The sequence below is a fragment of the Globicephala melas genome, chromosome 17 (genome assembly GCF_963455315.2).
Source record: "Globicephala melas chromosome 17, mGloMel1.2, whole genome shotgun sequence".
NCBI classification, from domain to species: Eukaryota; Metazoa; Chordata; class Mammalia; order Artiodactyla; family Delphinidae; genus Globicephala; species Globicephala melas.
The window spans coordinates 79,105,808-79,131,184 of NC_083330.1; the positions used below are offsets into that span (position 1 = coordinate 79,105,808).

The following is a 25,377-nucleotide window of genomic DNA, read 5'->3' on the forward strand; positions in this document are numbered from 1 at the left end:
CCCTGGTTGGGGAACTAAGATCCCACAGGCTGCGGGGCAACTAGGCCTGCGCGCCTCAACGAGAGAGCCCACAGTGCCGCAAACTACAGAGCACACGCACCTTGGGGCTCGCGTGCCACAGCTAGAGAGAACACCTGCAGGCCACAGCTAGAGGGGAGCCCGAGTGCTGCAGCAAAGAGCCCATGTACCTTGGAGCTCGCGTGCCACAGCTAGAGAGAACACCTGCAGGCCACAGCTAGAGGGGAGCCCGAGTGCTGCAGCAAAGAGCCCATGCACCGCAACGAAAAAGATCCCACATGCCTCAATGAAAGATCCTGCGTGCTGCAACAAAGACCCAACGCAGCCAAAAGAAATAAAGATAAATTTTTTAAAAATCCAACTATATTCTGCCTATAAGAAACAAACTTAAAATATGGGACTTCCCTGGCGGTCCAGCTGTTAAGACTCCACACTTCCACTTCAGGGGGCACGGGTTCGATCCCTGGTCGGAGAACTAAGATCCCACATGCCGTGCAGTGTGGCCAAAAAGTAAAATAAAATAAAATAAAATAGATACAGATAGGTGAAAATTAAAAGGATAGAACAAATATGCCAGTATAACACTAAATATAAGGAAGCTGAAATGACTATATTAACATCTGAAAAAGTAGACTTCAGAACAAAGAATATTACTGAGAATAAAAGAATCATTTCATAAGGACAAAGGGATCATTTCATCAAGAGGACATAAGAATCCTAAATGTTTTTGCAGGTACTAACAGAGCTTCCAAATACATGAAGCAAAAACTGACAACTACAAGGAGAACTAACTCCACAATTATAGTAGCAGATTTCAACATACCTATCTCAATAATTGGTGAAACAAGTAGACAGAAAAATCAGTAATGATGTAGAAGAATTAAATAACTATCAATCATTATGTCCCTCCATCCATCATCCCTTTATCGTCCATCTATCATTGTTTTCATGTTTATCCATTGAATACCATCTCTTTTCCCAGTACTTGACTTACTGTTTCATCAATTCACACATTTTCTCATTAATTTATGAATGATTTATTGATAAACTTGCCAGTCTATCCCCTCATTACTGTATCCACTTTAGCCTTACTACCATCTTAAGTCATCCTCACGTATTCATTTATTTAACTACTGCTAATTCACACATCTCTTCATCGTGCATTCATACACACATTCGTGCTGTTTACTTGAGAGAAAATTTCGAGAAAGCAGGGACTATGTTAGTTCACTTCACAGCTGTATTCTCCAGTGTCATACATTTTGGTTGTCACATGAAAGGCACTCAAAAGTTGTGTTCAATGATTGAACTCACCCATCAATTCATCTATCCATTTGCTCAACCAACCATCTACTTATCTAAGTTATTCATCCATTAAATCCCTTCATCTATTAATTTTTCATGTATCAATTCGTATTTCATCCATTCATTCAATCCAAGAATCCTTCATTCTTTTATCATTTAATTCATTCATTAACTTATTCATCTACTCATTATTTGTCCATTCATTAACTCACTCATAAATTCACCCATTATTATTTTATCTGTTCACTCATTTAGTTTTCCATTTCTTCTGCTTGCAAACTAACCTTCGGCAAGTTTTTAAACTTATTTAAGTATCAGCTTCCATATGTTCATAAATGGGCCTAACAGGTCCTACATTTCAAAGACGAATGAGACAATGAGTGGAATTCTTCAGCACAATTCCTGGCGCACAGTGCTCAATAAACAGCAGCTGTTACTCTTTAAAGTAGGTATTCACAGTTCCTTGTTAATAATTCACGGACCCATTCCTGTGTTCACTCTTCCATTCATTTATCTGCTCCATCCATCCATTCCTCTCTCATCCTTGATTTTACACACCTTTGAACTTTCCTTTCTAAAATACAAACCACATACTGAACATTGTACAAATCAAAGTTGTGTGGCTTGATTAAATGATAAAGGAAATACTCCTGGATTAACCTCCTCAGTCAAGATGTGAAACATTGGAGAACCCTACCCCTCCCTTCTGAGAACCCTGCTTTCTGTGGCCCCTTTATCACTCCGGGGTGGGGGGGGGTGGCGGGGGGGACTTCAGAGGAACAGGAGTGGTAAGACTTGGGATGTGTGGCCCCAAGGGCTGTGTCTGTAGGGAGGCCGCGACGGCGGGGAACTGCAGCCAGGGACCTGCATACAGTGGACACAAGCAGGGAGCCTGGGGGGCCGGTGGCAGGGTGTGGAGGGAGGAGGGCAGGAGGGGAAGGTGGAGGCCTGTGTGGTCTTGGCAGGGGGACTGCAAGGACCTAGGGGGCATCATGGTCAGCACTTCGGGGCTCATCCCTGGCCAGCTGGGAGGCCACATTTCTGAGTCGGTGCCTTTTTCGCCGAAGTGGGAGTCCGACAGCATCTCTCCAGGTCGGGCAGAACACAGAACACCCTGAGCTTTTGACCACTGGCGCTAGGTGGCCTCGCTGGACGTGGTGGTCAGCGTGCTGCAGTCCTGGGACCTGAGCCATGTTCTCCAGAACATGGAGGCCCAGCGGCAGCGCCGGGCCAGGGAACCAAGCAGCACAGGGAGGCGGAGCTCAAGCGGCGCTGAAGACGGGGGTTGGGGTGGGGGGAGGCGGCCAGGAGCTTCTCTGACCCGCCTCCCCCGACCCCAGCATGAACCTCAGAGTGCAACAGCTATCCAAGGAGCAGCCAGTGTCACCAACAGGTGTGCAGCCAGCCCCCCGGAAGGAGCCGGTGGGAGGAGAGAGAGCTGGGTGCTGAGAGGTGCCCCGCGAGCCCCCAACCTGGTCCGGAGGGCTTCAGCTGGCCCCGCCCCCCCGCAGGCCTAGCGCGAGCTCAACCCGAGGATCGACAAGCACAAGGGTTAACGGAGGGCGCGGGCATGGCTGAGCTCACTCGGCAGGTTGGCTACTCCCCCTCGGCGGGGCGGGGCGGCCCCCCTCCCAGCCCCTTCCTTAGGGGTCCCGGCTAAGCCCGGCAGGCAGGGGTGGGGGTCCGGCCTTGCCCTGAGCGGAGCGTAGGGCCCCTCCTCCAGGCCGTCAAGGACGCGGAGGCCCAAGTAGACAGGCTCCGGTTGGAGGCCCAAAAGGCGGAAGAGATGCTGGCCCTGGCCAGGCTGGAGTGCGGGGGGCGGGCCCAGGAGGGTGGGCGGGGCTCGGGCTGGGGGCCAGAGGGGCCGGGGAGGGGGATCGGGCGCCAAGCCCGCCGGTTGGCCCCCCACTTACATCCCCACAGGGGAGGAGGAGGCGCCCGGGCTGAAGTGTCAGGTCACTGAGCTCCACGACGTGCTGTTGAAGGACGTGGGTGATCGCATCCGCGCTGATGGCAGGTCACTGGTCCCGGCCGGCGAGGGGCGAAGGATGAGCCGAGGCTTCGGGCGGACGGCGGTGACCTGGCGGCCACTCCCAGGTGGCCTCTTGTCATCGACCCTTCGGGCCAGGCGGCCACCTTCCTGCGCTACCAGGACACCAACTATGTGGACGCCGTGAACCCAGACCACCTGAGGCCGGAGAAGATCAGGCTGGCGCTGCTGGGGCGCTCGGGTGAGGCTGGTGGAAGGCGGGAGGCCCCGGCCCTCCCCGCCCCACCCCTCGCCCTCCCCGCAGCTTCGGGAAGCTGCGGGTGTCCGACTTGCGTGAAGTGGACCTGTTCCTGGCGGCGCAGCGGCAGCTGGAGGCGGTGCAGCCGGGCCTGGCGCAGGAGCTGCTGGGCCGCGGGCTGCTGGAGCGGGAGAGGTTCTTGTCGCTGCTGCGGCCGACCGATGAGCCCGAGTACAGCCCCAGCCAGTGCCAGGAGGCGCGCCTGGGGCACTTCCACCTCTTCTATGTCACCAAGGTTCGGTGGCCGCTGCGCCCCAGGGCGCCGGGTCCGTGAACGTGCGCATCAGGAATGTGGGCGTGCGCTGTGCAGGGGAGGGGGCCGGCCGGGAGCCCCAGCTGGGGGACCCCGGCTGGCGGGCCCTTGGGGGCAGAGTAGGCGGGCCCAATCAGTTCCTCCCGCTGTGGAGCAGTGCACAGTTGGGACGACGGGGGAGTTCGTGGTCCCCGCACCGGCCCCAGATTTGGAGGAGCAGAAGGGGTGGGCGTTGGTATGCCGGCGGGTGGACAGACAGACAGACTAGAGGTAAAACGTAGTCAATTTTATTCTCCTTAAACCACAAAATAGAGTCTTTGGTTGTACAAACATCACTAGTTACAGTCTCGCCAGGAGGTCCCGGCTGGGGAGGGGGCAGTTAGCGGCCAGAACTCTTGAAAATGCTAACGGCCGGGTTAAAAGACTCGAGGCAAGGGTGGTGCTGGAGCTGGCAGGGCCCCCACCCCAAGTCGGGGGAGGTACCTTGACCCTCTAGGAGGGCACCGGGCCCAGGCCCCGGCGCCCCGGCCGCACGGCGCGGCGGCTGCTGCATAGGGCCACCTCCTCGGGGCCCGCGGCGCCTGGCGAAGGCCTGCCCAGAAGCACCATGGCCACCTCTCCATCCTCCTCTGGCAGACCTGGCCGACGGGGGCGGGGAGTGAGCTGATGGGCCCCAGGCCCCCTGGGAGCACCCGGGGCCGCGCCTGCCAACTCACCAGGGCTCGGAGATGGTTCCAAGGACCTCAGCTCCTCAGCAAAATCTGGGGACTGTGATGGGGAGAAGGGCTGCTCAGGGTTCCACCCCAGACCTGCCTGAAACCACCCACCTGAGCCTGGGTGGGTCCCTGCTGAGCCCTGGCTGGAGGATGGGAGGTGGGTGGACAGGACTGGCCACAGAGAGACGGGGAGGGTACCAGAGGAGGGGACAGGGCTGGGTGACAGGCACAGCAGAAAGGTGGCAGGAGCTGGTCGGGCTGTCTTGCAGAAGGGCCAGGAGGGCCCGGTACCTGCATGTCATAGACAGGTCTGGAAGAGGGGAGGGCTGCAAACACCCTGTAGTCAAACTTCCTCCCAGACAAGGCCTTGAAAGGACAGCGTGAGGAGAGAGGTAAAGAGCGTGAGAAGAAAGAGGGCTGGGCGAGTCTGGATCCCTGCCCCCCACCAGGGGAGGAGTGCAGGGAAGGGTGACAGCCGTTGGTTCCTCACCAAGCGTCCCGGGGAGGTGCCGGTCTGGAGGCCGAGGTCTGGAGGGACAAGAAGTGGACGTCGGGAGAGGTCCGCGCCGCAGGCTGAGCCCCCCGCCTCCCCACGACGCACAGACCTTCCAAGGGGGTGGGTGACGGGGTGGGCGCGGGCGAGGGGGCCTCGGCCAGGCGCTCCAGAGGCCCCCGCTTGCTTCGACCCTCCTGAGACTTGCTGAGGACCATCTGTGCGCGGAGAGCGTCCTGTTCCAGAGACTTCATCCTGCGGGCAGGGGAGCGGCGGGCGGGCTGGGCAGGGTCGGAGGGCGAGGGCGGGGGCGGGGGCGGGGAGGGGAGGGGAGGGGAGGGGGCGGGAGCAGCGCGCGGGGCGGGGCCTCACCTGGCCGCCCTCCACAGCGCACGCTTCTCGGCCTCCAGGGCGCGGCGCTCCGCCGGGGACAGGGTCCGCTCAGGAGCCGGCAGCTCCGGGCTCTGCACGCGCAGCCGCTCCTGGTGGCGCCGCTCGGCCTTGGCCGTCCGCACCGGAGCGCCGCCTCCCTGCGGCGGGGGGGACGCGGGGCCAAGCCTGGGCCGGGCGACAGGAGAGCCGGGTGGAGGGGCGCCGCGCGGGCGGAGAGGGGGGAGGGGGAGACGCTGGGGGGGGCCCTCCCCCAGCTCACCCTGCGGCGGGGCCCCGGCCGGCCCAGGGCGGCTCCTCCTCGGGCTCCTCGTCCTCCGGGGCCTCGCCTTCCGGGCGCCCCGCGTCCGCCGCGTCCCCCGCCGCCTCGCGCAGCATCTGCGTCCTCTTCTGTTGCAGCTTTCGGGCTGGGGGAGGGGAGGGGAGGGGCGAGTCAGGTTGGGAGCCGGTGCTCCCCTCCCCGACCACCCCCGCCCAACCCAGTGGGCTGCTTACCTTCCTCCTCCTGCATCTTCCGCAGGTCGTCGGCACCCACCAGCGACACGCGCTTAGGGGGGCCCCCGGTCTGGGGCACCCGCACCTCAAGCTCGAAGTACTTCTGCCGCTCGCGGAAGGACAGCTGCTCCGGGGAGGCCGTGGGCCCAGGCTTGGGGGGCTGGGGAGAGCACGCCCTGAGAGCCGGGCCCTCGCGTCTCGCACCCTGGCAGGAACACGCAGCAGGGGACCGGGGCCCACCACCTACCTGAGCAGGGGCCTCCAGGGGTGGGTGCAGGCCGGGCACGGCAGCGAAGGTCCTATACGCCTGCTTCACGTTGGCGGGCAGCTCGTCAGGGGAGGGCGGGGAGGGGGGCTGGCGGACGGGGCACAGCGAGCTGTGTGGTGACAGCTGTCCCGGCTGCAGCCACCGCCCGTCCCACCACCAGCTGTCCTTGCTGACTGCCTCCCCGCCCCCCCGCCCCCCCCGGGTCAGGGCACTCACGGACTGGGGATCACCTCTGCCCCTGAGGGCCGGGGAGCCCCTTGGCCAGGCCTGAGCCACTGGCTGGATCACCCCAGGCTTTGTCTGCAAAGGGCAGGTGCAGGGGCCAGGAGGAATCGGTTCAGGTGAGGGGATGTGAGGATTGGGGGGAGGACGGGGAAAAAAGAGAGATGGGGCCCAGGTGGGCGGCTGGGCGGGTGTCCAGGGTGTGAGGCCGTGCTGGGAAGGGGCAGAGGCTGGGAGCCGGCCTCCAAGCAGGTACTTCCAGTGCCCACCCCTACCCTGCCACCAGGCGAGAGGAGGTGCCCACGCCTGGCCCTCCCCACGCAGCAGAACCGGGGAGCCTCTGCAAGCAGGTGGGGGTGGGGGCAGGGCCAAGCTGGCCCCTAGGGGCTCCCAGACGGGAGGACGGATGGGGGTGGGGCCGCCCTGACCACCCACAGCCCATCTGCCCAAGGAAGCCACAGGAGCTCCCCAGCCCCATGCCACCCAGCTCTGCCAGGAAGGGGCCCACAGGTTGTGTCCTCAAGAGTGACAGATGGCAGCTGGGGGGAGGCGCTGTCCCCTGGCAACCCCCTTCCCAGAGGAGGGGGCTCTGCAGGCAGCACCTCCCTGGAGTCCTCCACCCCCCAGCCCCGTGTGCACTCACCTGCTGGTGGCCAGGGGAACAGGGGGCCTCAGTCATCTTCCCGCCACTTGCCCCAGACGGCACCTGGAAGAGCCGAGTGGTGGGTGGGATGAGGGCTGGGCAGGGCTGGGGCCCCACAAGGAGGACCTGGGGGCTGGGGTGCTTGCTTTGGTCGCACAGGCTGGTCCTCAGCTCCCTGACCTGACCAGCCCAGGGAATATCCCGAGATAGGCGGGCTTTCCCCACAGCGAGGCCACCCACCCTCCCCGTGAGCTTCAGAGATCCATGAGCTGGGGAAGCCCCGACTCCTGCCAGCCACCCTGCAGCTGTGCCCCTTCTGCTCAGAGGACACTGGGCTCCCATCCTGGGGACTTCCTGCTCTTGCCTGTCTGTGCTCAAGGGAGGGAGGGTCTTCACAGAGGCCCTGAGCAGGCTCCCTTAGCCCCTAGGCCCCACTCGGCCTCTCACCCAGCGCAGCCTCCTCCCGACCACTTATGGTCGGTCCTGCGGGGTCTCCCAGCAGCAGCTGGTGGGGCACACCCTCCGGGAGGGGTTATTTCAAGCTTTGGGGAGAGGAATGAGAAGCACACGCCTCCCTCTCGGCGTCCCCACCCCCAGCTGGGAGTGCTGGGCCTCCTCGCCAACCATGGTCTCTGGGGCTCCCGCAGCTGCTCCAGCCCGTCCTCCCCACCGTGGCTGGTGCCCGATCCCACCCTGACCACTCTGGTGGCCTCAAGCTGTCCCTGCCTCTGGCCCTGTCCCAAGCCCTCTGGGCCCACACAGCTCCTCTGCCCAGCCTGCCTGGTGAGTCTGACGGCAAGAGAAGGGTTGGGGCGGAGGCCAAGGGCCTTCTCAGAAGCTGGCCCTGCCGCGCCGCACCTCACGTCCTGGGCTCTAAGGAGGGGGCAGAAGCATCTGCTTCACGGCTTGGTTCACGGATTCAGGAGGACGAGACACGTGCCAGGCTGGGAGGTGGTGCTCCAGCTTGGGCACGCTGGCCAGTCCCCTCCTCCAGCCCCTGTGCCATGTGAGGGCCCCCAGAGGCCTCAGCCCTCCCCCTGGGGGCAGCCGCCTGAAAGCCCTGCCCTGCAAGGGTCTCAGGCGGAGGGAAGGAGGTTAAGGGCAGGGGCAGGACTGACGGACAGGTAAGCAGACAGAGGACAGGACAGGGGTGTGACGATCAGGGACTGACCCTCTGCACACTGCCGGTGCTGGGTGTGGCAGCCAGGGCGCGGCAGTCCAGCTTCAGGCTCTCCAGGCTCCGACACTAGGGGGCAGAGTGGACACAGTGCTACCAGGGGCCGTACCTGCCACCGAGTGTGGGGCAGGCAGCTGCTAGGGGGGCGGGGCGGGCAGCCAGAGCTCGGAGCCATGGGCCCGTGTGCGGAGAAGCCCACCGTGCAGGGCACGGACAACCCGGACACTCACCATGGCCTCCGGCCCCCACTGTGGGGTCTGTCCAGGCAGCTCCTTCTCCTGTGAGCAGAGACAGTGGTCAGGACTGACGGCCTTAGGCTCCCGAGCCCTGGGGCTGCTGGCTGCGGGCAGCTCTGACCTTGCCGGGGCCCTCGGGGCTCAGCTCCCGGTCGACGGAGGAGATGCTTTCCAGGCTGTTCCGGCGGCCCATGCCTGCTGCAAAGGGGTTGGCGATGATGCCTGGGGACACCTGCGGGAGGAGCGGGCTGAGTGACCACACATACCTGAGGTGACCTCTGGGGGCGGGCTCTGTGAGCAGCGCCGCCGCCCACTCGGGACACCATGCCATCATCCTGTCTGTGACTTGGGGCACCCACAGGTCACATCTGTACACTGCATGCACCAGAGGATGTCCTGATGCGGGGCAGGATTCCCAGGCAGTGACGCTGGGCCATGGGGCAGAAAAGGCTGGCCACGTAACCATCACCCCGGGGAGCAAAGAACTGACAACAAGATGGCGGGGGTGGGGGGTGGAGCCGCAACGTGCCTGACAGCACAGAGAGGGACTGAGGCGGAAGTCCAAGTGGCAAGGAGGACAACACTGGTTCTCACATCAGAAAAGTCTGTTCGAATTTGGAAGAGCTGACCCGTGGTGCCGACTGGAATGAGTGATAAAGGCATGATGTGAACACATGCTCTTCCAGAATTACAGAGATAATCGCGGATGCAAACGTGCCTACGTTCACGGGTGTGATTCCAGCCACTGAGAGGTCCTGAGACCATGACACCCCGACAGCCGTGAGCATGCCCAGGGCCCAGACTTTAACTTCTAAGTATCACTTTGACTAAAGGAACCAGTGCTCCTGGGTGGGAAAGTATGAAATGACCCCAGACATCTTGTGGCGGAAAGTAAGCCGCTTAAAGGAAGGTGGGTCGTGCTAACAGGGCCAGGGCCAGCCAGAAGCCCCTCTCATCAGCCGAGTCTGGGATGGCTTGAGCACCAAAATCAACAGCAGTAGTGACAAACTATCACCTGTGAAATAAAATGGAAACTGGCAAATCTACGCTAAGGAAGAAGGGAAAACTCCTCCTCAGGGCAGGAAGCCGCTCAACACGTGTGGAAGGGACAGGGACGGCACACGAGCTACCACCAGGGACTGAGGCATGGACAGCGGCGGGGCTGATGCTTGGGGGGAGCCCGACAAAGAGCAGGACAGTTACACGGCCTCACAGCACCTCCCCACAAAGCACCTGTTAATTTCAAGGGAAAAGCGTCACTTTGCAGTGGAGCAATCCGGAGACGCCCCCGTGGAGAGGGTCACTGACAGGACACCACCATCCATGCGTCCTGGTGGGAGGCCCTTGAAGACAGTGTCACCTCTGTATTAACCCTGCCAAAAGGGCATCCACTGAAGCCCGTCCTGAGGAAACACCGGACAGACCCACAGCGAGGGCTGTTCCACACAGTGATGATGGCCTGTGCTCGTTCGAAGTTCAAGGCCAGAGTCAGGGAGACTTGAGCAGGCGTGGCAACCAGACTCCATGCTCCTAATGCAGGGGGCCCAGGTTCCATCCCTGGTCAGGGAGCTACATCCCACATGCTGCAGCTAAGAGACTGCATTCCACAACGAAGATCCCACATGCTGCAACTAAGACCCGGTGTAGCCAAATAAATTAAAAAAGAAAAGACGCTATTAATGGTTTCATTATTAGCAATAATACTGATATTGCTTTTTGAAATTATAATTATGGTAATGTTACTTAATTTACTGAAACAGTTTTTAAGATGAGAAAAAGAAATATAAAATCAAAAAAGCCAAAATCCTGTAACCTTAAATATGAATTGAAAGTAACAGCACGAATTCATGATTTTTCTCCTTCCAAAAATATTCACTTCCCAGGATTCACGTGCTGCAGAGGCCCAGGAGCGACCACAGCTCAGAGCCACAGGCACCCGGCCAGTGACAGCTCTGAACGCCACGCCCAGGGCTGGGGCAGGAAACACATGGACACCTGGTCACACCAGAGAGCAGGACGCTAACGAACGACAGGTGTCACACTCAAAGGACACTGGAGCCACACTGCCCAATGAGGACGGCACACCGAGAATATACAGACCCTAAAAACAAAGACAGAAAAACACCTCTGTAGCCATCTTTGGGGGTTTCCAAGGCACCAGCTTGTTATTTAAAAAATCAACAAATGAAAGGAAAGAATCAAAGTATTTATCACACCTCTCCTGTATAAAATCTTATCTTAGGATTAAAAAAATAGCTGAGAAAGAAAATTTCTTCCTTACAGAAAGGTCAGTAGAATAAAAGCAACAGATGCAGAAGGAGTAACTGAAGGCTTCTTCTTTAGAGCAGTAATCAAGGAAATACTAAAAAAGAAAGGCAGTCTTGATCAAATCCTAAAGCTGGTTAGCTGAAAAGTCTGTTCAAATACACAAGACTTTGGTGAGTATGATGAGGAGGAAGAGGCAGCAGAAATCAGATCAAAAAGATGACAGAACCACAGAAGAGGAGAAGAGGCGGAGGAGAGAGAATATTCCCAACCTCGCACCAGCATGCTGAGAACTACAGCGAGGAGGCTTCTTGGAAAGTGCACAGCGGCCCCCGAGGCCCTGCAGCCGAAGACCGGCCACCAGGGCTGTCCGACTGTACAGGAGCCCCCAGGGGCTGTGGCCCAGGAGCAAGACAGGCAGGTACTAACGACAGTCCGCCCCACCACCGTGCCGAGCACCCGGGAGGAGGGACAGGGCGCGGGCTGACACAGAGGCGGGTTTGCAGAATCCAATCAAAGTTCGGGGAAATGGCTGCAAACTCGGATTCCTATACGGGTCACATGGGTCAATGCAGGTGAGTCAGGTGGGCCGAGGTTCAGAGAAACGGGGCTGGGGGGACGAACGGTGTTACCCCTTTTCCTTTCAAGCACCAAGCCAGCCAGAGGAAACCTGTGCGCTGAGCCTCAACCCCACCTGGCACAGGGCTGTAAAAACCATCAATGAAGGGACTTCAGAAAACTCAACACCCACTTCAGAGAATAACTCTTACGGGTTATAAATGGAAACAGCCCTCCAAATTAAAAAAAAAATGCTATATGAACTTCAGCCTGGAAGTCGGCACAAGGGAAGGCCACTGGCCACCACCACCACCGGGTGCCGGGGGGACGGAGGGGCCTGACCTCCCAGGAAAAGGGGACCCGCAGCCACCAATCGGGCCACACGGAGGGCTTCCACTAGGGGATGAAAAAAAGCCACCGACGAGAATTAATAAGGAAACAAGATCAATCTATGAATGTGCTTGGGGAAAACTTACACAGAGATCAAAGCTAATCCCTGAGTCCCAACCAACTTTTGTTAGGGAACTTGGCAGGTCCATTCCTAGGAAACACATGAAAATAGACTAAACTTTTCAAAAGAAGAAAAAAAAGTGGGTGACTTCACAACACAGTCTAAAGTGGCTATACTGAGGACAGCAGCATTGGCCCAAGGGCGCATCCGGCTCCCCAGGGCCACATCCTGGGCCACAGGAATGTGGATCTGACCCACAAGGAAGTCACATTTCCCCAAATCAGTGGGAGAATGACAGACGTTTTAGTGCATACCACTGGGACCAAAGATCCATCTGCTTGAAAAGCAATTCCAGGTGGATTACAGAGCTATATGTTTTCTAAAAAAGTTCTTTGACAATCTTGCAACGGAGATTTTCCTAAGCAAAAACCAAACCCAGGGATCATAAAGAAATTTAGAAGACTTAATTCACAGAAGTCTCCATTTCTGTAACCCCAGAGAGACCGTTCCTAAACAGCAAAAGACAAAACCACTCATGCCCTATGCAATAAAAGACTGAAACTTACAACGCAGAGGAGCAACTGCAAGTTACACGAGTTAAGTGAATTAGTGACTAAACACAAACTCCCAAAAGGAAAAGGACGAGGAAACTAGATGGCACTGCCTGCCAGATCCCACGGGAACAGAAGCTGGTGCTGCCCGAGGCTGGGAGGGGGTGGGAGACGGGGCAAGCCTGTGGCCTCTGGCCCAGCACCCACTCTTCCAGGACTCCTTCCTGCAGAAACTCCCCCCAAAGCAGAAAGACGGGCTCCCGAGCGCTCTGGCTGGTAACACAGCACAGATACAGCAACGCTGGAGAGAAGGCCAGACGCAGGAAGTCAAAGAACCACCAGCAGAACACAGCGAGGGCCCCCCGTAAAGTCTGGAACACACCAGCCCCCACCCTTTACCCTGAAGCTGTATTCACTCTCTATTTTTGTACAAAAAGCTTTAAGTAAGTAAATGTATGGACTAAAACACTTAAATACACGTTTTAATTAAGTAAATGGAAGGCAAAGCCTTCTCTGGAAACCTGAGAGACTGCTCCCCAGAAACGACAGGGTTCCAGTGACTACACAGAGATGTGGGCACGGAAGCCAGCAGAGGGCGGCCCCAGAACCCAGGGAGTGGGGCCTCCAGCCCAGCATCCAGCCCTGGAGCAAAGAACACGAATGCAGAGTCCTTCCCCGTTCAGGAGAAACACACAGAATGAGGCTGATCCCTCCCTGGCAGCGCAGGGCAGGCGGGGCAGTAAGTCGCCATCCCGAAGACCCACTGCAGCCGAACAGGGGACGGCCCCACCCCAGAGGCTGCACCAGCAAGGGCGCCTCAGGGTGGGGCTGGCAGCCACCGCGGGTGAGGAGCCTTCGGAGGCCTGGGTGGGCATCAGCTTATGCCAGGCGCCCGGGGACAGCCGTGGAGAAAACAGAACGGAGAAGAGCAGGACAGCGGGACCCTCCCGAGCAGAGGGGACGCTGAGGCTTGGAAGCCAGGCCTGTCCAGGACACAGACTGGGCCAGGCACCAGGCCTCCAGAGCCCAGACACTCTCCAGGGGGCTAGGAGGGAAGACAGCTGGGTTCTGCCACAGGCCACCTGGGATGGGGGGATCCTGGGTGCCGAGCTCCCTGCTGAGGCGCTGCCAGAAGAGCAGGGTGGCGCCTGGGCCAGCAGGGTGGGGTCCTGTGCGAGTCTGCAGGGAGGCCGTGTGCCCGGCTCTGCGTCATCCTGCCCTGGCCCAGCGGCCACACGGTACAGGTACTGCTCACCTGGAAGCAGGTAACTCAGCCTTTTCTTTCAAGACGCGACCAGGCCGTCTGTGCACATGCTTCGTCCAACCCGGGCCAGAGCCTCCACAGGCCATGAGCGGTGGCCAAGACCAGGGCCCAGCACCGCCCTGGTCACCCCTGAGGCTGACTCACGACGGCCGAGCGCTTCCCAGGCTTGGAGGCGGAAAGGGTCAGCTGTCCCGGCCCGCACAGGGTCAGGTCACCGGGACCCCTCCAGGGAAGGACCCAGTCCCCGTGGCAGAGCACCGGCCGGGCGGGGGCACTGACCTCGGGGGCGCTGGTGTCGAAGCCGTCACAGACAAGCACAGTCAGGGTGTCGCCCACGCTGCGTAGCAGCTGCACGGCTTCGCCGTGCGTCAAGCCCAGCAAGCTCTGCTGGTTCACCTCCAGCAGCCGCAGCCCCACCCGCAGGCGACCATCTCGCCCGGCCGCTCCTGTGGGGCTCACCTGCGGGGAGACCCGGCCCCAGAGCTCAGGACCAGCCCATGCCCGAGCCCCCTTCTGCCCCGAGGAGTGCAGTGGAGCAGGGCCGACGAGGCGGGACGCTCACCTTGGAGATGAAGATGCCCTCGTCCGTGGGGTCACAGGGGTTCCCTGCGTGGCCCTTGGCGCCCCCACGGATGCTGATGCCCAGCTTCTCCCCAGGGGCCTTCTGGATACAGAGCTCCCGCATGCCCGGGGGCGGCGGGTCCCTCCGCACGAGCAGGACCAGCTCCAGGCAGGGCCGCAGCAGGGCGCTGACCGCTTCCTGGTGGGTGGCGTCCCGCACATCCTGCCCATTCACTCCCAGGATGCGGTCCCCAACCCGCAGGCCACTGCGTGCAGCCAGGCCCCGGGGGAGCACCTGTGGGGGACGGTGGTGCGCAGTGGGCGGGGGCCCTCGCTGCCCTGTGCTTGGGCCGGGCCCTCGATGCACAAGGGTGCCTGCGGGGTCTGCCCTACCTTAGAGATGAACACGCCGGGCTCCTGGACGCCGAATGGGTGGCTGGAGTGGTCGGAGCCCCCGACGATGCTGAGCCCCAAGGGGCCCCCAGCTCTCGGCAGACAGATCTCCTGGGCACGTGGAGGGGTGGGAGGGGTGGCTGGAACAGGCCTGGCAAAGTACCAAAGGGGCGCTTTCCAAGCCCAGCGAGCGTGCGGGATCAGGGCGCTCCACTGCAGGGAGGCCGTTTTGTGTTGCACAGGAGGCCGCAGGAGGCGGAGACCCGCCACTGCACGACACCCTGGTGTCTGGAGCCGCGGAGGGCGCCAAGCACTTGCCTCCCCCGGCGCGGCTGGCACCCCATCCCCTAAGGCCGTGGGCACGTGGAGGAGGGGGCCGGGGAGTGGTTAGGGGCGGGGACTGGGGCCTCACCTCCACTGGGTACGGCCCCTCCAGGGCAGCGGCCAGCAGACTGGGGGCCAGCCTTAGCGGCCCAGGCTCCCCAGGGATGGCAGTGGCCATGGTGGTGGTGGTAGCAGCAGGGGGTGGGGGTGAGTGTGGCGGAGTACCAGGGGCAAGCGGCCCCCCGGCCTCCCGTTCCAGCAGCAGGGCGATGGTGGGAGAGGCAGCAGTCAGCAGGGAGACGGCGTGGTCGTGCCTGGCCTCCGTCACATCCACCCCGTCGATCTGCAAAAGCGTGGCCCGTCAGGGGGCCCCATGGGGCGAGTGAGGCGGCTGGGTACTGGGAGGGCCCCACTGCCCCCACTCACGGAGAGGACGCGATCGCCGACCTGTAGGGTGCCCGCCCGGTGGGCGGCGCCCCCCTCAGCAATGCGGGAGATGAAGATACCCTGCAGGGAAGAGGGAAGGAGAGCTCTTTACGACAGGCTGGCCTGGCCCTGCCCCCAGCAGCCCTCCCTGGCCCTGCCCACCCGCCTCACCGGGTCTCCGGCCCGGTAGGGCGTGGAGCCTTTCCCCCCAGCGATGCTGAAGCCCAAGCCCTTGTCGCTGCGCACGAGGCAGGCCACGCGACGCTGGCGGAGGGGCCCTGGCGGCTCGGGCTGGCGTGGGCGCGGGCGCAGGCCGCCTCCCCACCGCTCCCGGGGGCTGTAGTCGTCCTCAGGCCTCAGAGGCGTGACGGTGACCGCGTTCTCGGGCTCCACCATACGCTCCCGCCACAGCCGCACGTGCACAGTGGTGCCCGCGCCACGCAGTGCCTCCACGGCCTGTTGATGCTCGGCGTCCTGCAAGGCCACGCCGTTCACCTGCAGGCCACAGCGCTCGTCAGGGCAGGCCCCTCTACAGGTGGGCAGGCAGCGCAGGGGACGGGCGCCAGGGAAAGTGGTGGGTCGTCAGCACCCCTGCTATCTACGTGCCCACCGCCTGTGCAAGCCCGGGGCCAGGACGCCCGCAGGCCGAGAACAGCAGGCGGAGGCCCCTCCTGCGGGTCCACACCTGGGTTCCCAGGTCTGGAAACCCCTGCCACGTTCTCATCCGAGCAAACCCGCAGCCCAGCGTGCCTGTAGTTTCTGGGCTTCCAGCCCCTGCCTCCACCCCGTCCCTGACTCAGGCTCCCCCAGCCATCGGGGTACAGCAGTTCCTCCATAAAATTCGGATGTAGGACCAGCCCCACCTGGCCCCGCAGCCTTCTGTCCACTGGCCCCCCTGCCCCGTGGGCCGGGCACACTGCCCTCAGACCTGCCCTATTGCGACAGCTGTGAGCACCGGCGCGTGGCCTCCCACGATGAGCTCGCCTGCCAGGGCTGGGTGGCCAGGTGCACGGGCAGGGGCTCCAGGGCAGAAACCAACCCGCCACCCAAACGTGTTAGAAGTCCGAACCCCTCCCAGACCAACCCTCAGGAGCAGATCTCTCCTTGAGATCGCTGCTCCTAGCACGGCCAGGGCCCCACCCCAGCAGGCCTCCCGCCCAGACGGGGGTCTCTGCCTCGGGGGCTCGCATCTGAGCCCCCGAAGCTCTGGCGTATGCGCTGCATGCCTCACCAGTGGCCCTGTGCTTGGGGCTCTCAGGAGAAGAACTGGCTGCAGGGGAGGCAGCCGAGCACCTGACGGCCAGGATGTGAGGCCCCGAGGGCACAGTATTTCACTCAGACAGGGGCCGGGGGCTGCCGACTCACCTCGAGGAGCTTGTCGCCTACTCGGACCCCAGCCTGCGCCGCAGGGCCCTCCTCAGATACCCGCGAGATGAATATGCCCTGGAGGATAGACAGGAACTGAGACCGAGAGCGTAGGCAGAGGCCACGGAGGGGCCTCACCCTGCCCTTCTGGGGGAGGGGCCCTCGGCAGCTTTGCGAGGCCCTGAGGCCCCCAAGTTGGGGCTGCAGAGACGCCCAAGGGTGCGGGAAAAGCAGAAGTGGGCCTGGGGTGGTCAGTGGGGCTGGGCGCGGGCCGCCGCGAGGTCCCGGGTGTCAGGGAGCGAGAAGGTGCCGGTCAAAAGCTTCCAGAGAATTTTGACCCCATGCCTAGTACAGCGGCCACTAGCGAAGGCAGGCGAGGCTGAAGACTGCAGGCAGGCGGGGCAGCCCCGACCTCCAGGTCCCCGTTCATCCTCTGGGGGACGGGGACCCCACAGTCCTCAAGGCCACCAAGCGGCACAAGCAGGACGGAGTTGGCAGGGCAGCAGCGGCTGCTCACCTCGTCGTCGCCCTTGTAGGGGGTGGAGCCCTTGCCGCCCGCAATGCTGATGCCCAGGCCCCCCGTCTGCCGCACGATGGTGAGCGTCAGCTGGAAGCAGAACAGACATACGGTGTCCAAGGACGGCCGAGGGAGCGGGGCTGCCGGTGGACTCAGCAGGAAGCGGGGAGGGCCCAGGCCCCCCGGCCACTGACCACCTCTCCCAGGGCTGGCTCGGGCCACAGAGGAGCTGGACAGGGCGGGTAATGCCGGGGTTGAGGGAGTACAACCTGGAGAGAGCCCTCGTCCGAGGATGACGAGGCTGCCCTACGGTGCCTGGGCCGAGGTGCCGCAGGCAGGGAGGTGGGGGACGCCCAGCACCCCCCCGAGATTGGCCACCCTCACCTGGAGGCCAGCGCCCTGTCCCCCCCCCATCTGTGCCAGAGGGCCGTCAGGCGCCCCAGGCCCCGGCTCTGAGGTGGCAGGAGGAGGCCTGCGCAGGAGCGGGGGAAGGAGACGCAGCGCCCACAGCCCAGGAAGCGAGGCCAGCGGCAGCCCGGGGTACAGAGCACAGGGCGGCAAGCGAGTACAGACCTCTTCCTCCTCAATGCGAGCGGGCTCTATCAGCAGGTTATTGGCCTGGTCAAACGACACTCCCTGTCAGGACAGGACCAGCAAGAGCATGCAGGTCAGCTACGCCCAGCCCCGCCACCGCCTTGCCCGGCCCCACCTCGAGCAGGAAGGAGAGAAAAGACCACACCAAGCTCCCACAGCCTGAGTGCCGGGCCCTTCCTGCCTGTGCCCGAGCCTGTGCCTGGTGCCGCCCCCAGGTGCGAGGTCCCCTCCAGTCTGGAGGCCTGGCTGCTTCTGCCAACCTGCCAAACGGGGTCCCAGGGGGGCCCCACCACGGGCTGAGCCTAGGCCTGGCTGTCCCGGTTTTGACTGTCCAAGGCCCTCTCAGCTGTCACGGCGTCATGCCGCCGTGCTCAGGGCAGAATCACCGACGACGCAAACACAGGGGCGCTGTGGCAGCGGGGCAGCCCACGGAGAAGACCGGACCCCAGGGGCCCCGTGAGAGGCACCTGAGGACCAGGGCAAGGAGGCGGGTGAGGGCCCCACGGCCCGCCTGGAAGCCAGCCCTCAGGAGAGCCAGGGAAGGCAGAGGAGCCCGGGCAGAGAAGAGTGGCCGCCCGAGCCCTGGGATGGGAGCTCTGGGTGGAGTCAGCAGCCAGCCGGGAGAGGAGGGCGGGCGGGTGGGGACAGGCACCTCCCTCCACAGCTGGTTTCAAGACACGGGCCTCGAGTGTCATCTGAGATCCCGCCAGTGCGGACCGAGGGGCCTGGCCGGCCTGGCCTGGGCTGGCGTGTGGGGTCAGACCCACCTTGACAGAGGGTGGTGCAGAAGCCACAGCCCCCTCGCTCTCCTCCTCCTCGCCCGCCTCCACGGCTCCCGCCGCCACCGCCGCTGCCGCCTCCTCGGCTTCCTCCTCCTCCTCCTCCTCCTCTTCCTCCTCCTCGGCTCGAGGAGCCCAGGGCACGTGGGGGCCGTTGTGCCAGCCCCCAGACCCTACTGGGCCCTCACTGTCCGGCTGTGCTCCTTGCAGCAGGGCCACCACGGCCTCAGGCTGGGGCAGCTTGGAGATCTTGAAGTGCTTCTTGTAGTGGGGCGTGTCCTTGCGGATGAGCCGCTGCCTCTCACCCGGCACGGGCCAGGGGGCCTCCAGCTGCCCCGCCTCGCTCTCGCCATCCTCCCCGGGCAGGAGCAGCGTGTCCTCCGCGAAGCGCACCGTGGGCTGCGAGAGGCCGAGTGGGAGGACGTCGGTCTGGCCCACCCCGACGTGGGCCCAGGGAAGGTGGCAGCAGACAGGGGCTCTGAGAGGCTCCCCGCTGCTCGGATCAGAGAAGGATGGGGATCGGTGGGCCAGGAGGCTCTGCCCACCCCGTGCGCTGTACTCTCAGCAGCCTGACGCTGGGGTGCCCATCAGGGCCACGATAAAGGTCCCTGGGGGGTCCGGGAGCAACCCAAAAGGGGGATGTGAGGCGGTGACGGATGTGGGAGGGCAGGGCCCATGCCAAACCTGGCCATGGGGTGGAGGCCCTCATCCCCAGGCCCTCGCCCCTGCCTGGGGCAGCAAGGCTCCTGCTGGGCTCCACATAGGAAAAAGCACACCTGCGGGGCCCTCCTGCACCTTGACAGGTCCTGACAGCAACCTGCTTGGGAAGGAGGAGGGGCAGGGGGAGGCAGGCCCACCCCTGGGCAAGCAGCCTTCAAGGCCAGTCTCACCTCCTCATAGATCTCCTCTGTGACCTCCTCCTGGGAGGTTGGCGTGGATTCCTGCTGGCTCGGCTCCTCCACCTCGGCCAGCGGGCCCTCGGGCTCACCCTGGGAGGCTGTGCTGGCAGACAGGTGCGAGTCCGCACTCAGGCCAGACTCGGTGCTCAGCCTCTTCTCCTGTGGCGGGGTCAGGTGGTGGGTCAGGCCACCTATTGGGGGACCCCACATCGCAGGCCACCCACCCTGGGGCTCCCTGCTTCCTGACCACAGCACCTCGTGGGCTCCCCCCTCCCAGCTGCCCCTTCCCTGCAGGGAGTGGAATCTGTGCTCAGCCCTCTGGGGTGCCCACTGTCCCACCCCCGGGAAGCCACACTCCACCAAACAGCTACGGGCACACAAAGCCACTGCTCTGTGTTGCAGACCCTAAAAGGTCTTCCAAGTACCCAAGATGACACCAGCACGGGGAAGGACAGGCACCCCAGAGTGAGCACGTCTCTGCAGACAAGCTGTGGCAGCTTCCCAGGATGGAAGGCTCTGTGTCACAGACAGAGGCCCTGCCACTTGTCCCCCAGGCATCAGACGTCCTGCTGTACCCCAGGGGCCCTAAAGCTTCCCCTAGCCCTGCTGCCAAAGCTCCTGAATGAGTAGAGTCAGGCCTGCCTGGTTCTTGCCCCAGCCCCCTTCACAAAGGCTGACAACGTAGGCGCGCAAGAAAAACACCACAGGGAATGGGCCCACTACTCAGTTCCCTCTGCCGAGGACCCAGCTGCTTCTGGCTCCTCTCTTGCAGCTGCCCGCACGTCCACGCCACACGACCCCCGTGTCTGCCCGGCAGCCCTCGGTGGGGGCAGCTTGCTCTGCGGAAGGGTGTGGGCGCTTGGCCCTGAGCCCCCCCACTGCAACCTGGCGCCTCTCCTGGCCGGTTCCCCATGCCCACACAGGGCCCCGGAACGCTGCCCCCAGCCTGGGGCTCCCAAGCAGGAGAGCCCGTAAGGCGGGCATCCCTCCCACGCCCCGCGGGCCCCCCAGGCACCTCCTCCGAGGGCGGGGGTGAGGGTGAGTGCTGTGCGGAGTCGGGCCTGCAGGAGGCGGCTTCGCTTCGACGCTCTACGCCCCTCTTCATCACCTTGAGCTCGCTGGGGTGAGGCGTAGCCCGACGCTGCAGGCCCTGCAGTGGGCACAGGGGTGAGGGGCGGGGCGGGGCCGGGGTCAGGCAGGGGTGGGGAGGAGGGAGCCCCCCAGGGACCCCACCCCCCCATACCCGTTTCTCGGCAGCAGCCTCCTCTGCGTCCTCGTCGCCCGCAGGGGCCTCTAGGAACTGGATGACGCTGACGCGGCCGAGCGGGGCATCACCCCAGCTCTCCGAAGGGCTGCTCCGCGGCCCCGGGTCCTCTGCGGAAGCGCGTGTCAAGGGGAAGCCCCTCCCCACCCGAGGCCACGCCCCATCCCGCCCCCCAGCAACCTACCGAGGCTGGGCGGGGGTTGCTGGGGCAGCAGGTAGCAGGTGAGCACCTTCTCGCCGGTCTGGGCGTCGTCCTCAGTCTGGAACCGAAGCATGGGCTGCGCCTGGTTCTCCGCCAGCCACAGGGCCTTTAGGTTGAGGTGCGTGAGGGCGAACGGCAGACTCTGCAGACTGGGGGCCGGGGCACGGTTAGCTCAGGGTGGGGGAGGTGGAGGGGCACAGCGGGCACGGTCAGCTCAGTGGGCGCCAGGCCAGGAGGGCACGGGGGCTACTCACCGGTTCCCGGCCACATCCAGCACATGCAGCTCGGCCGTGTGGGCGAGCTCCGGCGGCAGGACAGCCAGGCGGTTGTCCCTCAAAGAGAGGACGCTGAGTGCCATGCAGCCCCCAATCTCAGGCGGCAGTGCCTCCAGGCGGTTCCGGTCCACGTTGAGGTTGGTCAGCTTGCTCAGCTTCCCCAAGGAGCGGGGCAGGGCCTGGCCGGGAGGAGGGACGATCGGAGATCAGCAGAAGCCCCCGGGTAGCGTGAGGAGGGAGCTGAGTGCTTTCGGAGGGCGGCCTCTGCCCCTGCTCCAGGGCCCCGACCCCTCCAGCCACTGGTCTCTTGCCACTCCGCACGCCTCCAGACGTCCCCCCGTCTGCATCCCATGCTAACTCTGAAACCAGCCACCAGTGGGGCTGGGCCCCACCGTCAGCAGGTTCTCCGTGAGGATCAGCTCTGACAAGTTCTCACAGTCCCCAATGGCCTCCGTCACCTCGCAGAGGCGATTCTGGTCTACCTTCAAGATGGACAGCTGCTTCAGCTGACCTGGCATCAGGAAGACACGGTGACGGGACTCGGTGAGGCAGGGAGCCCAGTCAACCACACGACTGAAACAGCCTGCCCCTCACCCTGCCTCCTGCACCTCGAGAACGCTGAGAGCTCACCCCCCCACCCTTGCCATCCTGCTGCCAAGCTGACCAGGCCCACCAGCTCCCATGCACCCGCTGCCCGCGACCTGCCATCGTGCCCTCACGAGCTCACCATCCCCGCCCACCACCACAAGCTGCCTCGGTTCCTCAGGAGCAGCCCCAGCCATCCCACTCTGGCCTCAGGCCGGTCTCCCCCTCCTTGGGGCTGTGTCCCAGGACCCAGCAAAATCAGGATCCTTACCCCAGAAGCCCTCTCTAGACCTGGTTTCATCCCCAGCCACACCCTCCCAGCACTAACCAATGCCGTCAGGAAGCCGCTGCAGCCAGTTCTGCGAAAGCAGCAGGTCGGTGAGCAGCACCAGCCCCCCGAGTTCCGCAGGCAGCTCCTCCAGCCGGTTCTCCGACACATCCAGGCACACCAGGCGCCGCAGATTCCCGAGTTCCTGGAGGCAGGTGCAGAGAGTCAGGGGACGGACAAGCATGAAGCGGGGGCAGCCACACCCTCACTCACCGGGGGCAGGGCCGACAGCTGGTTCCGGTCCAGCCACAGCTCACGCAAGTTGGGCAGGGCCCCCAGGGTGTCGGGCTGCAAGAAGAGACAGGGACAGAGTGACGGACGAGGCTCACTAACCCTGCCTGGCCCCGCCCCACCCACGACAGCCCCGCCCTCTCCACACCAGCACTTCCAGATCGTTGCCTCCCAGATCCAGCTGTTCCAGCTTGACCAGGAAAGACAAGGACCTGCAAAGGAAACAGAGCAAGTTCTGTCGCGGCCACACGGCCCGAGAGGCCTAGGGCGGCTGCTGGCAGGGCCAAGCCCACTCACGCAGGCAAGGACTTGAGCAGATTCTCCCGGAGCTCCAAGGTCACCAGGTTGGCGAGACTGAAAAAGATCAGGGCGGGGCGTGAGAAAGGTAGGACGGTGGGGAGCGGTGTAGGAACAGGGCTCTCCTGAGCGCCCCCACCACCCAAGAGTGCACTCACTTGCCCACGTCCCCAGGCAGCGCCTGCAAGGACACATCATTCAGGGCCAGATGAGCCAGGCTGCGCAGCTGAGTGAAACCTTCGGGGAGCCTAAGGGGAGCGAGGGGTCCTCAGATGCCCAGGCAGAGGCTGCGGGACCTCCCAAGCCCCACTACCACCCCTGCCATGGCCACCACCCACCTGGACAAAGGATTCCCACTGAAGTCTGCAATCTCCAGAGCTTTGCAAAACTTGATGCTCTCGGGGATCTCAGGGATGTCTGTGAGGAGAGAGGGATCACCACGGAAACATGCCCACAGCCTCCAGGAGCTCAAAGCCCTTCCTGCCACCCTCAGATTCCACCCCAGACCCGCCCCAGGCTCCACACCATTCCGAGACACGTCCAGCTCCACCAGTTGCATGAAGTTGGCCACCTCAGGGGGCAACCGCTGGATCTCGTTGTCACTCAGGCCCAGCTTGCGCAGGTTCAGCAGCCGAAAGAAGGGCTGTGGGCAGGGGGTAGGGTCAGGGGTGACGGGCCCTGTAGCAGAAGGCCCCTCCCTGCTCCAGGCCACACAGGAACCCCGGGTCCTGTCCCATCACCCTGGTCTGCAGTGAGAAATGCAAGGAGACAAAAACAGATACACATCTTCCCGCACTTCTGACTTGTGTCACCTCAGAATCATCCCCCCCCATACAACGCTGCCACGTGACTTGCCCTATGCGCTCAAGTCTCAGCTGGAAAGTCACTTATTTTTTCTGATCTGATGAGTCCCTGTTCCTTGCTCTCTGTGTTCCCTCAAGGCTCCACCCACCCCCTGAATCACCTCTTCCACCCACCCAGCAAGTGGGCCCTCCAAGGCCTGTGGTGGTTTCTGCTACTGCACCCCAGCAGCCACCCCAGCCTGAGCCCATGACAAGAATTTAACAATTACCAAAAAAAAGTATAAAGAAGACAGGAGAGAGCCACAAATACGGGCTGCACGCGCGCAGGGGCTGCAGGCAACGTGGGGTGGGACCTGGAGGTGACCGTGAGGAGGCCCGGTCCAGGCCCAGAACGGAGCCACACCCTTTGTGGCACACAGCCCCCAAGCATTAGGCCACTTTGCACCCCATCTCCAAAAAGGAAATCCTTTTGTGACCTGCTTCCTTTAACCTCCTCTCCCAAGTGGCCTTAAAAGGAGGAAAATACGTTGTCCAAAAGAAACAAGGCAGCGAGAAGTAGACGGACCACAGACCTGCCAAGGACAAGCACCTTAAGACGGCTACCCCCGACCCCACCCCAGCACCCAGGAGGAAGAGAAGAGCAGTCCGGACAGAAGCGTGGCCTCCCCACCTCCAGAGCAGTCCAGCAAGTTCCTATCAGTCAGTCACGCCGGGTTCACCTTCCACCCTGATGCACTCCAACCCCATCCACCTTCCCCCACGGCTTTCAATCTGCAGCTCCTCCTCTAGGCTGTGACCATCCCCGCCCCCAGGCAGGCACCCGATGACCGCTGCCACCTGGTGCCAGCGCCGGCGGTGGGTGAGGAGGGTGGGGCTGGCCGGGGTGGGGCTCCGGCCAGTAAGAACCATCAGGGCCGACTGGAAACTGTGGCGTCCCGCCCGGGCCAGCGCCTGCTGAGGGCTCAGAGGAGCGGGCTGTCGCAGCCAGGCCGAGCCCGCCGACCCGGTGCGAGGGCTGGGCCGGCGGCAGGTCCAGCGGCCGCTCACCTTGGGCAGCTCACGCAGCTGGTTGGCGTCGAGGAGCAGCTCCTCCAGGCTGCGGCTGTAGCGGTAGATCTCCTCGGGCACGGCCTGCAGCGAGCAGTGCCGCTTGTCCACCGACTCCACGTGCCGGTTGCAGCGCCACAGCGGGATGCACTTGAGCATGGTGCGGGCGGGCGCGGGCTCAGGCGGAGGGCGGGGGGCGGGGCTCGGCCCGCATGAGCGCCGGGCCGGCCCGGGCGGGGGAGGTGCCGGGGGCGGCCCGGGGCGGCGGCGGCGGCGGCGGCGGCGGCGGTGGCGGCAGCAGGGCGGCGGCGGCGCTGGGCCCGGCCCGCGCTCGGGACGCTCGGACCACGGCGGCCTGGGCGGGGGGCGCGGCCCGGCCGACGCTCAGACTCTCAGGAGGCGGCGGCGGCCCCGCATCCCGCCAGGCCCACTTGACCCGGCCCGTCCGCTCGCCCGCCGCTGTGCCGCAGCCGGAACCGCCGCCACTACCCGCCGGACTGCCCCGCCGACAACCGCCGGCAGCCGCGCAGCCCGCCGGGAAGCCGAGGCCCGCCCTCACCGCCCCTCGTCGCCCCGAACTGCAACCCCCACAAGGCCTCGCGGCGCCGGTGCGTCCGAAGACCCGTAGCGGCACCGCGCACGGCCTGTCGGGAAGCTCGGTTCCCTCCCCCTGGCGCAAGGCATGGTGGGAACTGAAGTCCGTTCAAAGCCTGAGCTCCCGCACGCCAGCGCCCCAACCGTTCCCGGGACCGAGGCTTCCTGCCGCCCCTCCCGCCCGCTGCGCCCCCTCCCCGGGCTTGGCCTCAAGACCCCACGATCCTGCCCGCCGCTCCTCTTACAGGGACGTGGGCTCCCGGAGGGTAGGGCGCCGGGCCAAGGCGGCGCTCATTTGCC

The 25,377-nt window shown here is 63.2% G+C and overlaps 2 protein-coding genes across 14 annotated transcripts in view; one reads left to right on the plus strand and one right to left on the minus strand.

The window, feature by feature from the left end:
* IQANK1 (IQ motif and ankyrin repeat containing 1) overlaps positions 1 to 4,103 on the plus strand; it is a 28,287-nt gene extending 24,184 nt beyond the window's left edge. Inside the window, 6 exon segments of the mRNA XM_060287082.1 lie at positions 2,463 to 2,607; positions 2,835 to 2,914; positions 3,047 to 3,155; positions 3,247 to 3,340; positions 3,421 to 3,546; positions 3,618 to 4,103. Coding sequence (XP_060143065.1) covers positions 2,463 to 2,607; positions 2,835 to 2,914; positions 3,047 to 3,155; positions 3,247 to 3,340; positions 3,421 to 3,546; positions 3,618 to 3,885 — 822 coding nt within the window. The 3' untranslated portion in view covers positions 3,886 to 4,103.
* Positions 4,104 to 4,135: 32 nt separating this feature from the next.
* On the minus strand, positions 4,136 to 24,661 carry SCRIB (scribble planar cell polarity protein). Of its 13 annotated transcripts, XM_030875991.2 has the most exons (38): positions 24,484 to 24,661; positions 23,159 to 23,276; positions 22,972 to 23,050; positions 22,792 to 22,881; positions 22,634 to 22,690; positions 22,485 to 22,548; positions 22,319 to 22,393; positions 22,106 to 22,250; positions 21,585 to 21,703; positions 21,172 to 21,371; positions 20,900 to 21,066; positions 20,695 to 20,825; positions 20,467 to 20,601; positions 19,443 to 19,610; positions 18,541 to 18,951; positions 17,753 to 17,815; positions 17,180 to 17,269; positions 16,663 to 16,740; positions 15,469 to 15,792; positions 15,298 to 15,378; positions 14,960 to 15,214; positions 14,548 to 14,658; positions 14,156 to 14,449; positions 13,873 to 14,052; positions 8,626 to 8,736; positions 8,499 to 8,546; positions 8,263 to 8,337; positions 7,092 to 7,154; positions 6,443 to 6,526; positions 6,206 to 6,313; positions 5,959 to 6,118; positions 5,726 to 5,870; positions 5,446 to 5,631; positions 5,186 to 5,328; positions 5,071 to 5,108; positions 4,872 to 4,946; positions 4,581 to 4,632; positions 4,136 to 4,502 (listed from the first exon to the last, which is right to left on the minus strand). In XM_030875991.2, exons 1-38 carry the CDS (start codon positions 24,640 to 24,642, stop codon positions 4,357 to 4,359), a joined length of 5,028 nt encoding a protein of 1,675 aa, XP_030731851.1. In that variant the 5' UTR covers positions 24,643 to 24,661; the 3' UTR covers positions 4,136 to 4,356. The 13 variants fall into 13 exon arrangements, 11 of the variants coding, with proteins under 11 accessions (XP_030731851.1, XP_030731854.1, XP_030731845.1 ...); XM_030875994.2 differs by lacking the exon at positions 6,443 to 6,526; XM_030875985.2 differs by having other exon boundaries at positions 6,206 to 6,526.
* Positions 24,662 to 25,377: the final 716 nt, after the last annotated feature.